The 17,582-nt window shown below is 50.4% G+C and overlaps 2 protein-coding genes across 2 annotated transcripts; one reads left to right on the top strand and one right to left on the bottom strand.

The window, feature by feature from the left end:
* The first annotated feature begins 714 nt into the window (after positions 1-714).
* On the top strand, positions 715-10,522 carry Catsper1 (cation channel sperm associated 1). Its single transcript, XM_059262965.1, has 12 exons — positions 715-1,916; positions 2,906-3,112; positions 3,954-4,067; positions 4,227-4,380; positions 4,698-4,789; positions 4,939-5,082; positions 5,221-5,284; positions 5,443-5,515; positions 5,615-5,675; positions 7,246-7,321; positions 9,889-10,003; positions 10,150-10,522. Exons 1-12 carry the CDS (start codon positions 848-850, stop codon positions 10,174-10,176), a joined length of 2,196 nt encoding a protein of 731 aa, XP_059118948.1. The 5' UTR covers positions 715-847; the 3' UTR covers positions 10,177-10,522.
* Positions 10,523-14,493: 3,971 nt separating this feature from the next.
* On the bottom strand, positions 14,494-16,077 carry Cst6 (cystatin E/M). The gene is made up of 3 exons (XM_059248964.1): positions 15,683-16,077; positions 15,043-15,168; positions 14,494-14,689 (listed from the first exon to the last, which is right to left on the bottom strand). The coding sequence occupies exons 1-3, from the start codon at positions 15,926-15,928 to the stop codon at positions 14,606-14,608; spliced, it is 456 nt and encodes a 151-aa protein (XP_059104947.1). The 5' UTR covers positions 15,929-16,077; the 3' UTR covers positions 14,494-14,605.
* Positions 16,078-17,582: the final 1,505 nt, after the last annotated feature.

The following is a 17,582-nucleotide window of genomic DNA, read 5'->3' as shown; positions in this document are numbered from 1 at the left end:
GGCATTATTCAGTTTCCATGAGATTGTAGGCTTTCTATAGTTTTTGTTGTTGTTAAAATCTAACTTTAAGGCATGGTGGTCTGATAAAATACAGGAGATTATTCCAATGTTTTTGTATCTGTTGAGATTTGCTTTGTGACCGAGCATGTGATCAATTTTTGAGTTTTTGTTTTTTGAGACAGGGTTTCACTGTGTAGATTTGCTTGTCTTGGAACTCACTGTATAGAACAAACTGGTCTTGAACTCCCAGAGATTTGCCTGCTTCTGCCTCCCTAGTGCTAGGATTACAGGTCTGCACCACCACACTGGCTTGATTTTCTTATTTTACAATAAATAGTTAGACACAATAATTCTTTTTCATTTCTGTTTGTTTTGGTTTTTTGTTTTGTTTGTTGTTTTGTTTTGTTTAGACACAATAATTCTTTTTTTTTTTTTTTTTTTTTTTTTTTTTTTTTTTTTTTTTTGGTTTTTCGAGACAGGGTTTCTCTGTGTAGCTTTGCGCCTTTCCTGGGACTCACTTGGTAGTCCAGGCTGGCCTCGAACTCACAGAGATCCGCCTGGCTCTGCCTCCCGAGTGCTGGGATTAAAGGCGTGCGCCACCACCGCCCGGCGTAGACACAATAATTCTTGACTCTGAATGGTTAAGTCCAAAGAAGTTCCCATTGTTAAAATGAGGCGCAAGCATGCTGGTGACATCATAAAGGAGAGTTCCAAGACAACAGACAGGATCTTCCTAGAAACCTGGGCCATAGTTGGCACTTCTCTCTTTAGGAGAGAAGGAGATCCAGGAAAGGTCCTTTGGGTTCTATGCTTAAGCTCTCTTTGTTCCAGGGGTTCCAGTACAATCATGGATAAACCCTCGAAGATGGATAATGCTCATCCTGAGGCACACATTAGTAAAGTGGATCCAAGCCATTACTCATCCCACTCCCACGCACACCATAGGCCAGGCCACAACGGAGCCCATCATCATCGTGATGCCCATCACCAACCATCTCACAATCATGGTGGATCCCACTATCAAAATGAATCCCAGCATTTCCGTGAGTCCTCAGACCGTGAAGGTGCTTTCTCCCATCAGTCCCATCACCATAACAGATCTCGTCTCTTCACATCACCTGATACCGTTCCTCACCATTTTGGTGGGTCCCATGATGAATCTCACCTCCATACTGAATCCCATCACCATAGTGAGTCCCACCAGCATGGCAGACAGCACCAAGATGGACATCACTATCATGGAGGGCACCATCGAGCTAGCGAAACTTTGTCCCACATCTCCTCTCCTGAGTCACACAGCCAAAAGGATGCTTCCCACCATGGGAAACCCCATCATGGTCACCGTCCTGATGAGTCCCATCATCAAGGCCATCATTATGGCAGGCCTCACCATCCTGAATTCCAATACTACCGAAGACAGTCTTATTACGGAGGGAACATTTCCTTCCACTCCTCTGAGGGGTCCTTCCACCAGGAAAGATCATACCTCCATGGTAGCCATCATACAGGCCACCAAGCTCACCATGGCGAGCATTCCCACCACAGAGAGCACCATCACCACAGAGAACACCGTCATGGAGAGCATCCTCACCACAGAGAGCATGGAGAGCATCCTCACCACAGAGAGCATGGAGAGCATCCTCACCACAGAGAGCATGGAGAGCATCCTCACCACAGAGAGCATTCCCATCATCGCCATCAGAGCATCTCCCAATTCTCTGCCACATTCAAGTCCCACAGCACACTTGGCATCTCCCCTTCTCCTATGGGAACCAAAAGCTCACTCTATAGCGTGCCTCAGTCCCACTTTGCAACTCGATCTTATGCCTCTCGTGTTTCCAGCAAAGTTCATCCCAAGGACGGCTCCAAAGAATCAGACTCCTGGAGTGAGGATGAACAAATTCAGAAGCGCAAAAGTGAGTCTTTCCTGGGCCTGCAACCCAGACTCCTACTCCCTTGCTCAGATTCCTGCAGATCTAGCCCAGACCCTGAACTGGCTTTCCACACATCAGGAAGCTCAGTTCTCACCTGCAGAGGCATTCCATCAGCCATTTTCTCCTCTTGCTGCTCACTGTCCTGCCCTCTATTCCTTAAGCTGTACGATTCTGAAGGCCACACAGTGTTTCTGCATTTAGTCACTGCTTTATTCATGGCATGTTCATGTCTTGACCATTGAGGCTCTCATCAAATGTGGATACCTGGTCTTTCTGGGTCCCTGGCAGTACAGGGAAGAATCTGGGACAGTTGCTGCAGTCACAAGGTCCAAAGCTAGGGGCGGGTACAGTCACAGGCCAGCTAATGGCAGAAGCCTACCATCTTGTATATCAGGACATTTGTCTCTGTGGGTTCTGTGTCCTCATGTGCCTCACTATGTGAAACAGTTGCTGAGAGCCTATCCTGGTAACCAATACTAAAAGAAGAAACCAACTTACTGCGAGAGACCTTGACTGTTACAGTCTCCCAGACTCTCTGCCTACTAGTTTATCAAAAACAGCAACAGTCTCACTCATAATCCAAGAGGAACAAGTGACTTACTGAATGGGAACAGGAAAAGTAGTCGGGGGAGGGATAATTTAGCAGGATCTTAAACTAGAAAAGAGATCATCGAGATGGCAGGATGCTAACAAGAATTAGGTTTTCTTTAAGTTTCTATATGGGCAAAGATCTGGAGTTGTAGGGTCAGGGTCTCTTAGGACCTGCCAAACCAAATCCCAAACAGCTTGGCCCCTGATGTGGAAGATTTAAGGACTGTGGCCCCAAGACCAGCACAGGGCAAGCATAGTGTTACATTAGTGAATGGGTAAGAGGAGGGATGGTAATGAACCTTTGCCTATCTGGAAGCGTGCCTGGGATCACTGTACCCCATCACTACCTGCCTGGGCATAACTTTCTGATCTCCTTACAGGGACTCAGCGCGCCCACAAGAAGTTGCACTCTGGGAATATCTTCCAGTGGATTTGGGAAAAAATAAGCCACCTCCTTTGGGGTCTCCGGAAAATGATGATGTCACTGACTCAGTCCCTGGGCTTTGAGACCTTCATCTTCATCGTGGTCTGCCTCAACACAATAGTCCTTGTGGCCCAGACCTTCACTGAGCTAGAGATCAGAGGTGGTAAGAGTCAGGTGGTACTGTCCTTATGCTGAAGACAGTTGATGTGGCTCCAGGGCTTCCCATGAGTCTGATCCAGTGCCAGAAGGTCTTTAAAACTTGTTACTTTATCCTCACCCCCTGGCAACTTGGTGACATTCCCGAGGTAGAAATATTGCTGAGATCATTGTAGAAAAACCACTGAACTGTAGGCTGTGCTGTTCATGATGTAGCCACCAGGTGGCGCATATGCTCTAAATATATTGCTGGGGGTGGGGGGGTGGGAGATGCTGGGAATCTTGGGTCTAGGGGAAGAACCTGGAAACCTCTACCAAGAGGCCCTGGAAGGGTTAAAACAGAAAGCTTAAGAATGCTGGCCTCTGAAGGCCAGTAGAGCAAGACGAAGAAAATGATTCACCACATGCCCACAGTTTAAGGCTGCAGTTTTAGGACATGTTAAATGCATTTATGCTTATAAACAACTCTATCAAGTAGATTATTATTGTTCCCATTTTACAGACAGGAAAACTCAGGAACTTAGTGTTTAAGTCACACAGCCATTTAAAGGAGCTAGGGGTCTGGGCACATGCCTTTAATTCCAGCAGAATGAAGCAGAGGCCGACAGATCTCCATGAGTTTAAGACCAGCATGGCCTACATAGAAAATTACAGGCCAGCCAGAGCTACATAATGAGGTTTTGTCAAAAAAAAAAAAAAAAAAAAAAAAAAAAAAAAAGAAAATAGAAAACAAAAGCAGGCAGGTACAGCCTGGGTGTTTGGCCTACATGAGGTCCTAGTGATGAAGGGATGGGGGGGTGGCCGGATGCCAGGGATTGTCACTAAGAACACCTCTGATGTCCCCACAGAATGGTACTTCATGGTCCTGGACTCCATCTTCCTCTCCATCTACGTTCTAGAAGCCATGCTCAAGCTGATTGCCCTGGGCATGGAGTACTTCTATGACCCATGGAACAATCTGGGTAGGTGGGTGGGTTGTGAGAGGGAAGAGGCTACTGAACTGCTTCAGGGGCGCTTAGGACAGAAGAGGAACAGAGACGGGGTGCTGGCTTAGGGAAGCTTGTGGGTCTGGGCTAAGGGTCTGTTGGGCCTCCTCAGCTCAAGCACCCCTCTGTCCTCAGACTTCTTCATCATGGTCATGGCGGTGCTGGACTTTGTACTCCTCCAGATCAATTCCCTCTCCTATTCATTCTACAACCACAGCCTGTTCCGGATTCTCAAAGTTTTCAAGAGCATGAGGGCGCTGAGGGCCATCCGGGTCCTTCGGAGGCTCAGGTCATTGCTGTCAAGGCTGCTTGTCCTGGTGTGGAGATTCTCAAGGAAAAGGGCACAGGGGCCTGGATTTCCAGGGAGTCCACTGTGACCTATTTCAGGGATGGTGGTGGGTTGGCACTGTGGCCCCTTGCATGATTGGGATAAGCCTCCCTAGGGTTCTTGCAAGAATCAATTTATTTTCCAGGGAAGGATGGGAACATGACTAAGTCACCAGTGAATTAGGGACCCCCTAATTTTAATGCCCAGTCTGGTTATTGGGTGCAGCTCTCCACTTCCATCCCCACTAATTCGGACTCCCTCTCCACCACTACCCACAGCATCCTCACCAGCCTCCACGAAGTGACAGGGACTCTGAGTGGATCTTTGCCGTCTATCACAGCCATCCTCACCCTCATGTTTACCTGCCTCTGTATCCTGCACAGTGGGGGTTGGGTGGCTTCCGGCCTAGGGCCCATGGGAGTTGGGGGAAGCAGGTCTGGAAGGGGCTGAGTGAAACCTAGTGAGAGGCGGGTACAGGGGCAGGAGTTTTGGTTCGGGTTTGGCCCTGACAGTTGCCAGTCCTCTTCTCTGTGGTGCTCCGGGCACTCTTCCGGAAATCGGACCCCAAGCGCTTCCAGAACATCTTTACCACCCTCTTCACCTTATTCACCATGCTCACCTTGGATGACTGGTCCCTCATCTACATGGACAGCAGGGCCCAGGGTGGGCAGAGGGCAGGGTCCAGGGCATGGTGGGTAGGTGCTAATGGCTCCGTACCATCTGCCATCTGCGGGCTGCTGGGACCTGCTAGAAAGAGTAGAAATTAGGGAATGCCTTTTGATTGACACTTTCCCTCCACAGGGGCCTGGTACATCATCCCCATCCTCATGATCTACATCGTCATCCAGTACTTCATCTTCCTCAAGTGAGGCACCTACTTTACTGCCCAGCTTCACCACGGGCTCTCCACCCGACCCAGCCCAGCCCTCTCACCCTGGTCATCGGCCACACTGGACTCAGAGGACAGTATGTGGCCTCTTCTCTGGTGTCCCCTTTAAGAGCTCCCTCCTGTCCCCTCTACAGCCTGGTGATTGCTGTCCTGGTAGATAACTTCCAGATGGCGCTTCTCAAAGGCCTAGAGAAAGTGAAGCTGGAGGTACCACACACATGGGGGAGGCCAGGGGAACAGAAGAACAAATGTTCCGGCGTGGGGGCCAGGGAAGAAACCCTGGTAGAACTGAGGCCTTTTATCTAGAAAGCTGCCCGGGTCCATGAGAGGTTGCTGGACGACTCTCTGACAGAGCTCACCCAAGCAGGTACTGGCCAGTCCCTCCTCCTTCGCATCCCCTCCCCCTCCTGAGGAGCCAGGCTACTTCAGGACTATAGAATCTGAGATAGGAGAGGACTATCCAAGTTTAGAACTTTGGTCCAAAGGACTATCCTCTAAAAGCCTATTCAATTCAGCAATCTTTTATTTCTTTTTTATTTTATTTTTTTCTTTCAAGACAGGGTTTCTCTGTGTAGCTTTGGCGCCTGTCCTGGAACTCACTCTGTAGACCAGGCTGGCCTCGAACTCACAGAGATTCCCCCTGCCTCTGCCTCTCAAGTGCTATGGTTTGTTCTTAAGAGTTACTTTTTCTTTGTGGTGGCAAAATGGTCACCTGCAACCCTAGTTCCAAGTTCACAGTGTAACCATCCCTGCTCTCTCTAGCAGAAAACGTGGTCCTCAAGCCAGTCTTACTGAGTCACACATGTGATCCTAGCGCTTGGGAGACTAAGAAGAGTTGAGCTTCAAGTCTAGGGCTAGCCTGAGCTACAAAGTGAGACCCTGTCTCAAGCAACAACAGTAAAAGAGAAAACATGATCCCCTTCTCCCAGCAGTCCCAGTGAACCCCCAGAGGTGTGCCTCCTTTCTTCTGATTGGTTCCCATGCCTAGGGTTTGTTGTTGTTGTTTTCCGAGACAGGGTTTCTCTGTGCTGTTTTGGTTCCTGTCCTGGAACTCACTCTGTAGACCAGGCTGGCCTCAAACTCACAGAGATCCGCCTGGCTCTGCCTCCCGAGTGCTGGGATTAAAGGCGTGCACCACCACCGCCCAGCCCCATGCCTTGTTTTGAACCAGTCACTCTAGCCTTTGATTGACATGCTTGATTGGAGTGGCCGTGGTAGTAATCCCAGCTAGACCACAAGGACTGCAACAGGATGAGGTAGAACACTTGTGCCAGATGAAGACAGAAAGGCTGGGGGTGTAGTTCAGTGGTACCCTCTCATGTGGGAGGCCCTGGGCACCACCCATCCCTGTCACCACAAATGATGATGATAATAATAGTGATGATGATAATTATGAAATTAATTTCAGTTGGGTGTGGTGTGCACACCTTTAATCCCAGCACTCCAGCAGGCAGAGGCAAGCAGATCTCTGTGAGTTCAAAGCCAGCCTGGTCTACAGAGTAAGTTCCAGGCCAGCCAGGACTGCACAATGAAACTCTATCTTTAGAAAAAAAAAAGAGAGAAAGAGAAATAAAGAAAGAAATGCAAATGAAAAAACAAAACCACAACATGCTCTGCAACTAGAGAAGCAACCTTTTAGGGGTGTGCTGGTAAGAAATTCCTTAAAGCCTCTCTTATATGTCCTGATTCTTTTTCCAATACAGGGTTTCTCTGTGTAGCTCTGGCTGTCCTGGAATTCACTCTGTAGACCAGGTTGACCTCTAACTCACAGAGATTTGCCTGCCTCTGCCTCCTTAGTGCTGGGATCAAAGTCGTGTGCTACCACTGGCTAGTTAAGACCTCCCTTATGCTTTCCTGACGTGTGGAATTCCTCTGCCTTCTTGAGTCCAGTCATTTGCCTGGACAGCCTCCTCACCATGCCTCCTCTCTCCATGCAGACGCTGAGGCCCAAATGAGCGAGACTGCCTTGCAGATGCAGTTTATCGAGAGAATGTTCAGCACCATGACAGAGAAGTGAGGAGGTGGAAGGAAGGGGAGGCCTTGGTCCAGGGCAGGAGGTCTGGAGGCCTAATGGTGGGCTGGAAGGAAAAAGAACATTGCCCATCTCTCATGGGCTGCAGGAAGTGGGTGGAAGACTCAGACTTGTTTCCACTCCCACGACTGGGACCTGGGAACCATAAGCACCCCTGGACAGTGAGGAGCAGCACCCAGCTCTCAGAGAAAGAGTCATGTTGCCTGCTCTGCGCATACCATAGCAGTAGCAGAGCTTTCTCTTTTCTCTTTATTAGAGAAGTATCCTGACCCTTGTCAGATTCAGGCCCCCTGAGGGTGCCAGGGACTCAAGGAGAAGTCATACTCTAGTACTGCCATTCAGATCTACGCTGCCAGAATCTTTGCTGGTTCATTAGACTGACAGGTTTCAGCCACATGGAAGGTTAAAGGGGGACTGTGGGGGAATTGTTGGGGCAAAGTCTGGAGACCACATGGTCAAACTTCATCCCTCTCCATCCCTGGCCAGGCCAGCTCAAGATTCCTGCTGAAGACGAGGGTCCTTGGCAACAGGCTGCTGTTTCTTGGTTCTTAGGCCTAGTTCTCTTGAGGTTCTTTATGAAAGCCAAGCCCTGTGCCTCTGCCCCACAACCAGTCTGGCTCCAGATCACTATACAGGGCATACCTGAGAGCTGACATCCCCTGGTCTCTGCTCACCATGAGAGAATTCAAGATCGGCAGCCTAGATTCAGGATCCTGTATGATCAGGCTAGTGTCAGCCTCCCTCATGTCACAGATATTGCTCCCTATGGCCCGACCTTGTTTTGTCCACATCCTTTCCTAAGCCTGCTTCCCGCAGGCCTCTGCCTACACTATTGCTTTCGGTTAGATCTTGAGGCCAGGCTCGGATGAGCAGGAGTTAAGGGAGCCAGTCTAAATCCTGATACTGTCACCTGCTGCGTCACTCTCCTGTTTATCCTACATGTGCCAGGACCTGAGCCACCACTGCAGCCTCTGCCATACTTCTTTTTTTTTTTTTTTTACGATTTATTTATTTAGTATACAATGTTCTGCCTGCATGTATGTCTGTTTGCAGGCCAGAAGAGGGCACCAGATCTCATTACAGATGGTTGTGAGCCACCATGTGGTTGCTGGGAATTGAACTCAGGACCTCTGGAAGAACAGTCACTGCTCTTAACCTCTGAGCCATCTCTCCAGCCCCTCTGCCATACTTCTTTAGGGGTAGAGTCCCTAGTGGTCCCCTCCACTGAGAGTATCTTTTAGTGTAATTTTGGCTTTTCACTCTCCATTGAACTTTAGCTCTGATCCTCGCTCCTCCTCCCCCTCTGGGTGAAGTCCAGGCTCTTTCCTCTAACAAGGGCTCTCAGCATTGTGCTGACACTTACAATGTGTTGTGGTTGTCTGGGTCAGAGGGTGACACCTCTTTCTTGTTCGTCTCAACATCCTTGGAGCAACTTGCTTTTCCTCTTCCCAGTGTTTTTGGCAAATGGATTGATAAGATCCAATGGGTGGATGATTGTTAGACTGAGTGGGCGGATCCAGGGAAGAACAGGTAGGTGGAGGGTAGGTAAGTGTGGAAGGATGCAGTCGTCAGACAGATGAGTGAGTGACTGGGCACATGATGGATAGGCAGGTGGTTGAGTGGGTCCATGTTTAGGCTTGTGTAGATAAATGGGCAAGAAGATGAGTATACAAATAAGTGTATGGCAGGATGGATGATTAAGAGATAAGCCATTGCTGATGCCTCTACGGCACAGACAGGGACATTTTGGGTATTGGACAACAGGCAGACTCACCAGGTCTAATGGTGTACGCTGGTAACCTCAGCTCCAAGGGAGGCCGAGGAAGAAGGATCACAAGTTCAAAGCCAGTCTGGACAACTCAGTGGGACCTCATCTCAAAATAAAAATGTTAGGGACTAGAAGAGACGGCGAAGTCTGTAGAGTGCCGTCCATGCCAGCATGAGGGCCTGAGTTTGGACCCCAACACTCAAGTCAAACACTAGGTGTGCCAGTGCATGCCTGTGCCTGCAAAAGTCAGGAGGACCCCTGTGCCTCGCTGGCCATTCAGCCTAGCCAATCAGTGAGCTCCAGATTCAATGGCAGACACCACCTTCAAAAATAAAGTGCAACTCCAGCAGTGGTGGTGTATGCCTTGAATCCCAGCACTCAGGAGGCAGAGGCAGGTGGATCTCTGTGAGTTCGAGGCCAGCCTGGTCTACAGAGTGAGTTCCAGGACAACCAGGGCTACACAGTGAAACCCTGTCTCTAAAAAAAAAAAAAAATACAAAAAAAAAAAAAAACCCAAAAAAACAAACAAAACCCGAACAACAACACGAAGTGGAGAACGGTAGAGGAAGACCCCAGCGTTGACTTCTGGCCTCCACACACATGCATACATTCCCGTATACCCACATGCACACATGTGTACACAAACATACACACATACACAAAGTAACTAATAAGCAAGATCTATAAAAAGAGACATCCTGGAGATAGAGGTCCAGGTCATGGCAAGCAGAGCCGTGTTAGGGCCCCGGGAACCCAGTCCTTGTCTCTGCCCACCCCCAGGCAGCGGGACCTCCACTTCCAGTTCCTGCAGTTGGTGGCCTCGGTGGAGCAGCAACAGCAGAAGTTTCGTTCCCAAGCATCTGTCATCGATGAGATTGTGGACACTGCATTCGAGGTGAACCAGGAAGCACTGGGGCAGGGGAAAGGTAGAGAGAGGCTTGGGGGTAGAAGCTCTTACCCAAACGTGGTTCTGAGTAACAGGCATGGCATTGGCAAAATCTGACCCGGGTTCACTCACACACACCCTATCTGACCCCACAGGCTGGAGAAGAGGATTTTGGGAAATGACCCTGAAGAGCACCACCATATTGACTCGAGTCTTTGGGAAGTGGCCTGCCAGGGTGGGTTGGGACAAGTCCCTAACTCTGCTGGCATTGTTATCCAGAATCATGCTCGACTGAGGTCCCAACAGAATTTTAAAGCCCCCGGGTGGCTCTGTTGTTAGAGCCCACTAGGTTTCCTAGTGGCTGTACCCAGCAGGACTGCGTAAGAGGTTGATTGGACCATGGGCCTGGGTACCAGGTGACTGTAACTAGCAAGGGGGAAGTCTCTTGCTCCACCCCTTGGCATTGTTATAAACAGACTTTAGGAATAAAGTTCTGGGCCAGTAGATAAGGATCCAGGCCCACCCGAGTCTATCCTGTGTTTTCTCTCTTTACTCATTCCTCATTCCTCAAGAGTTCCTGGGGTAAGTAAGTGTGGGAGCTGGTCTCCCACACTCTGTCCTCACTGGCTAGCCTGACACAAAAGGCAAGGGGAGCTGGACAGTGTGCTGCAGGCATATGTCAAGAGTTGCATGTGGAAGGGGCTCTTCTTGGATCTCTTCTGGCCTCACCAGGTCCCAGCCTTTCAGCTCAGTCCAACAGTGCATTAGAATAGATCAGAAGGGTGGCACAGGAAGAGGAGCCTGATGCCAAGCAGTGATGGTGCATGCCTTTAGTGCCAGGATAGCCAGGACTGGTACACAGAGAAACTCTTGTCTCAAAAAACAGAAACAAAACAAAAAAGGAACCTGGGTACTGATGGAAGACTAAATGAAAAGTCCTCTGCTTATGGGAGGAAGGCCTGTCTGGCCTGGGGTCAGGAGAAAAAGAGCAGACTGGAACATCCCAGAATTGCCAAGATTGCATCAGACACCAAGCATGGGACCCAGTAATCAGGCTTACCAGGAACCCCATCATCTAACATAAGGGTACCAACCCAGTGGGAATATGAAGAGCCCAAAAGGTCGATAGTGGCGCACACCTTTAATCCCAGCACTTAGGAGACAGAGGCAGGCAGATCTCTGAGTTCTAGGCCAGCCTGGTCTACAGAATGAGCTCCAGGACAGCCAGAGCTACACAGAGAAATCCTGTCTTGAAAAACCAAAAATAAATAAATAAATAAAAATTAAAAAGAACTCAGAGGTTTAAAAGAAAGAGGGGGAGCTGGTGTGATGGCTGGGTGGTTAAGATCACTTGCTGCTCTTCCAGAAGACCCAAGTTCAGCTCCCGGTAACAGACTACTTACAACCACCTGTAACTCAGCTCTAAAGGATCTGACAGTTTCTTTTAGCCTCCATGGGCACTGTACTCACATGCTCAACCCACACACAGGCACAAATGCATTCACATAAATAATATTCCCCAAACCCCTAGAGGTTAAAGGTCATTGACATCCCCTTTCCCACCTGAAGTAAGACTACAAAACGTAGTGAAGGGGCACAGGAGGCCTCTGACCTTCCTGGCCTCAGAGCAGATGGGGACAGGGCCATGTGACATGGACCAGCTGCTGTTGGAAAAAGGAACACAGAAAATGGCTGTGTCTGCTCAGGCTGCTTTAGGGCTTAGATGAGTCCCACATGTACTGCCTGAGCCCCAGAAGGATGTCCGGAGCCCCTGTGGGACTGCCGGTTGGGACGTTTGTCTGTGCTAAGCACTGAGTTAAGGTGAAGCTCAGTTCTGGCCCAGGGGCTCCCCATCAAGGGTTAGCTGTCTTCCATCATTGATAACTATCTTCCTCTTAGTGGAGGCCAACCCAGGGGGTCATGTGGGCTGGAGGAACTCCAGAATGGGAGATGGAGGATGGTTTGACCAACACCCACACAGACCATCGGTCTTTGCTAGAAAGCAGTGCAATCTCTGGGACCTTAAGACAGAAACATCACTTGGTGGAAACTCCTCTCCCTAGCCTTGCTTAGTCATGCCCAGCTTCAGGAATACACCAAGCAGAGGAAATGTCATCTGGGATTTGGGCACAGATTCCAGGGGTGGAGAAACCACTTCCCGGGCTTCCTTGAGTCTAGCCTCTCCCCAGGCCTCACACATTCATTCAACAAGTATTTCCTGCCATTCGCCCTGTACTGACTCCATGCGGGTATCTCCTGCTTGATGGAAATTGGGAAACCTTCCAAGCAGTGACTGACACACAGCACAAACTGAACTGCCACGGGTTTATCAGGTTCCCACAGAAGCAGGCCTGCAAGTTGTCCCCGTGTCAACATCAAATCCAGCCCCTCAGTGTGTCAGGCTTCCCAGGTGGCACTCGGTCTCCATTCCTTCCCTGATGTGGCCTTTGAGGGCTGTAGACAGGACCCAACTATAACTGCTGTTCATGAGGTCACAGAATTGGGCAGGAGGCGTGGGGTCAGACAAGCTTGGTGTGAGGCCTTCCTTAGAAAGGAGAGGGTAAGCGGGTGGTGGTGGCACACACCTTTAATCCCAGCACTCAGGAGGCAGAGCCAGGCGGATCTCTGTGAGTTAGAGGCCAGCCTGGTCTACAGAGTGAGATCCAGGACAGGCACCAAAACTACACAGAGAAACCCTGTCTGGAAAAACCAAAAAAAAAAAAAAAAAAAAAAAGGGAAGGAGAAGAAGGCATGAATAGTGAAGAGTGGGTGTCTGCTCACTCTCCACACCACACCTGTGATGCCAGCTTGAACCTAGCACCTCCTAGTTAGTGCTCCCCAAACAACCGGTGACTACAGTCTGTCCCCAGGGTGGGTAGATGCAAGTTAGTATGTCTGAGCAAGACTTCTGGATATGATTCAAGTGCTGGCTTGGGTGGGTAGGGAGCCCTGTACATCTCTAGGTTACCTCCTGCTTCTCTGAGGTATGTGCTTTCTGCCTGTTTTCTCTGCTTGTGTTTCTAGGCTGTGTTTCTACCATTTCCAGGGCATGTCTATAATATCTATTAGCACCCGAGTGGGTCCTGTGACTGCCCCCCCATTTGATTATGTGTATAACAAGAATTGTGTCCACAAAGAAACATACAAAGAATGTATTACCTGTTTCCTCCAATCCAACATAGCATTGAAGGGACCCTGTTCCCTCCCGTGAGAGAAACCCTCCAGGGTAGCAGGTTTGCTCTTGTTCCCTCTGGTGTTCCATGACCCAGACACGTGATATCTACTCTTTCTGGGCCCCTCCCACTCCATCGGGCAGGGTTAGGGAAGTGAGGTTAGTTACTAGCTTCTAGGCCTCTTGGCCTATGGGAATGCTGAAGGAGAGGAGGTCATTTCTTGCTACCAGTGTGCACAAGAGTATTTGTGACCTGGGAACCCAGAGCCCTGGAGTCTACAGAGTTCATCACCCAGGCACATCTTACACGTCTGTCTTCTGAGTACTGAGAGTTTAGCAGGATATGGGCTTCCCTTCAAGTGCTCATGGATGTGGGACTAGACTGGACTGGCAACTGCCTGGAGGCTCCTCACGTAGCCAGGGTCATTTCCGGTAAGGCCAGCTGTGGACTTGTACCAGGGCCTCCAAGGGCTGTAGTTTGGGAACATATGTGGTCAAACATTTCAGACACTGAGACGGGAAGTGCTTTGTTTGCTGTCCCAGAATCTAGCTCGCCAAAGGAAAACAAGATACCTTGAGCTCGCTGTTAATTCAGCTGTCTGATGCTCTGTGCTGCTTTATCATTTGAGAGCAATAAAAAGATCTGTGCCACTAATAAACTCGCTGGCCTGGGTCATCTGCCTTTGCAGCCTTCCTGACCGCAGCTTTGTTGATCAGGGTCTCTCTGTGTAGCCTTGGCTAGCCTGGAACTCACTATGTAGACCAGGCTGGCTTTGAATTTGCAGAGATCCGCCTGCCTCTGCCTCCCGAGTGCTGGAATTAAAGGTGTGTGCCACCACCGCCGGGCACAAAAGACATTGGGTCTCCTGGGTTTGGAGTTACAGATGGGTGCAAGTAGCCATGTGGGTACTGGGAATCAAACCCAAGTTCTCTGCAAGAACAGCCAGTGCTCTTAACTATTAAGCCATCTCTCCAGCCTTCTGACCCTGGCTTTTAACTGTCTATCTTTTCTCATCCCCATCCTCCTCCTCAGAGTCCCAGCATGAACCAGGAAGGGATGCTGGTCCTGTTCACACAGACATCCCTGCTGCAACTTGTCTCCGGGCATCACCCTCTATCCCTTCTATGACGTTGTTTCCTTCTCCCTTACCTCTGAAACTACTGAAGACCGGCTTCCCATTTGAGGAATGCACCCTCTGTGAGCCTCAGATGGGTCAGCAGGGGCTCTCTGGGGGTTAAGGGCGTAGGGCCCTGTCAGCTGTGGGGTTCTGAGAGTCACTGGGAGCAGAGTGAGGGTCAGGGTGAGGAGGCACACAGGAGAAACCAATGCAAGAAGCAGCGCTAAGAATTTATTGCAGCAGATGTGGCCCGTGGCCCAGAGGTGCCTCCACGCCCATGCTTGTTCCCATGGGGTCTCGTCGCGGTCACCCTGGGGCTGGTTACACCTGCTTACAGTCATGCTTTAGAAGCTGAGTAGTGTTCTTCCAGGGGACTTCAAGGAGCTCAAAGTCACAACGCAGCCTCTGAGGAGGGAAGGCAGTGGACAAGGAGGGTAAGATTGGTGCTGGCCTCCTCCCAGCAGTCAGCCTCCTGCCTGCCACATCTCTCTGGAGCCAGAGACAGACCATTGGTGATACCATAACATGAAGTCTGATGGCAGGAGATGATCCCAGATCTATCAGACAACTCCCACCCCAAGGAAAAAAAAAAAAAAAACCCAGTCTCTCCTCCCTGCACCCCACCCTGGCCTGAGTCACACAAAGACCAGACAGGACAGGTCCGGCCAGGCTTTTGCCTGGCCAGATAGACCAGTCAGGATGGACAAGCTAAGGGCCTCAGACTCTGCAGAGGGCTGGGCTGGAGTCAATGCTGTTACCTCCTGCTGCACCCCTGTGGCCAGGGGGCAAGTGGTGAGGTCCATGTGGTCTCCAGAGACTCTGGTCTTTCTGCACTCTGTGCTCTCTAAGTCCATAGTCAGGTAGAACTTGACGCCAGTCACCAGCTGGGAACAAGATAGGGCAGGTCAGAGATGCCTGGGAGCCCAGCGTGTGTGCCTACTCTTTCCAAGTCTTCAACTCCGCCTGGCAAATGCAACACTCTGGCCTAATTCAGACCTGGAGTGGAGGTGGGGGCTTCTAGGTGTGACCTAGGGGTAGAGCCTAGGCCCTGCAGGAGGCTGAAGAGCCCTGTAGGACACCTGTCCGCGGCTAGGGCAGATGTGGAGAATGACACGTGATACCTACTCTGTCTGGGCCCCTCCCTCTCCATCTGGCAGGGTTAGGGAAATGAGGTTAGTTATACCAAAAGTGACTGAATACTGCATTTTTTTTGATCGTTAGATAACGTTGGTTTCCATAGGTTTTGCCAGTCATCTGTATTTAAGTGTTTCATAAAATGGGCTCGACGTCATGATTGGCTTAGCGCCCTCTTGTGTTTGGTAGCAGGCCAGCGGCTCTCTGGCCTGTCCCCTGTTCCCTGTCCCTCTCCATAGCCACTCTGTCCCACAACCACCACACCTGATAGGATGCACCGACGATTTTGGTGTCTCGGAAGTAGTAGAGGCTGTTGCTGCCCATATTGTAGCTGCTCACAGCTGCCTGCGCGGCCTTCTGCGCCCGCGGGTCGTTGGGAGACAGGTTCTGGCGTTCTCCGGTCATTCGGCTCCGGCTCCGCAGCTCTGCACCGGCTTCCGGGGACAGAGTCAGGAGGCAGAATGCGAGCAGGGCCAGGCCCATCGCCAGCGGGAAGTGAGGACGCTCCATAGCCGCAGATGTCAGTGCCACAGCTCCATCCCGCACGGCTTTTACGGGCTCCGGGGGCCCCGCCCGGCTCCGCCCACCGCCCGCCTGTTTCCTTAGCAGGCCTGGACCCGCTGCAGGTGCCTGGAGGCGGCTGTACCTCCCCCACCTAGGAGGACCAGGACCGGCACACAGGTCCCAGAACCTCTACGTACAGGGATGCTGGCCTATCATCCAGGAGGGAGAGGACAGTGACAGTTCACCAGCACCGAAGGCCACCACAGGGACAGGACAGTTCATACCGTGAACCTGCAGTGTGAATTGCCAAAGCAGCTGCAGTTGAGCTCTTACTATAGCTATCATTTTCTTGTCCTGGGGCCTTCATTTCTTCTTCTGGAAAATAAACGTTGTAAGGATTTAATGAACTGACACAGGCAAAGAGCCTAGGAAGAGGCTGGGTGCTATGCAAACACTAGGTAGGTAGGGAGAGTCCTTGCTACTGAAGCCATGCTGCTTAATCCTCCCGGCCACGGTGGAGCGGGAGTGGGGTGGGGGTGGGGGTGGGGGGTGGGGGGTGGGGGGGTGGGGGGGTGACGGGCGCCTGCATTTGCAGATGTGGGAACAACACAGAACGGAGAACTAATTTGCTCAAAGACATGAGCTGGTCCCTAGTAAGTGAGGATACTGAACAGCCTAAGTCGTGTGTGTCAGTGTGTGCGCGCGTGCGTGCGTGCGTGTGTGTGTGTGTGTGTGTGTGTGTGTGTGTGTGTGTGTGTGTTATAAAACAAGATCTTATGTATCCTAGGCTGACCTTGAACTTGTTGTGTAGTTCAGGATGACCTTGAACTTCTGATTTTTCCGGCCCCTACCTTCACATGCTGGGGTTAGCGTCGTATTTTATGTGGCACTGAGAACCAAACCCAGGGCTTCATGCATGTTAAGACAAGCACTCTACCACTGACATCTCAGCTTCATTTAGTTTTGTTGGGCTTGAACCCAGGGTCTTGTGTATGCTGGGCAAACACTTTACCACTTAGCTATATCTTCAGCCCTCTTTTTACTCATTTTTAGACAGGGCCTTGTTCAGTCTCGTAGGGATTACAAGCCTATGCCACCAGGCCTAGATCAAATCTGTGTTCTTAACCCAGAATAAGTTTGAAAGGTAAGAGGGGAGAGTGTCATACCAGCTGCCATCTTACTGACTGGGTGGCTTGGATAAGTCATTTGGGACTTCAGTGTCCTGTGGGTACTAGCACATTAGGAACCCCTGTGGTGTTTTGGAAGAACCCAGTGATTACATGGGGACTTGGCAATGTTCCCTTCCCCAAGGGTCTTTTCATTTTGTTGTTTTTAACCAGTTCCATGCCCTCTTGCCTCTTTTCTTTTTTTTCCCCTTTTTTTTTTTTTTTTTTTTGGTGGGGGGAAAGGATGTTCATGCCTCCGCATGAGAGCAGGGTAGGCACATGCCATAGCATGCACATGTAGAAGGTCAAAGGTCAGCTTTCCAGAGCTGGTTCTTTCCTTCTACAATATGAGTTCTGAAGTTTGAACCCAGGGCTTCAGCCTTGGCAGCAAACATCTTTACTCACTGAACCATCTTCCTGGCCCTCCTTGGGGGTCTTAAGTGGGACTTGGAGGGGGCAGCTGCTTTCGGCACCTTGCAGACAGTATTTGACAA

The sequence above is a fragment of the Peromyscus eremicus genome, chromosome 1 (assembly GCF_949786415.1).
Source record: "Peromyscus eremicus chromosome 1, PerEre_H2_v1, whole genome shotgun sequence".
NCBI lineage: Eukaryota > Metazoa > Chordata > Mammalia > Rodentia > Cricetidae > Peromyscus > Peromyscus eremicus.
Note: the sequence above shows the minus strand (reverse complement) of the source record. Positions and strands in the feature narration are given on the sequence as shown.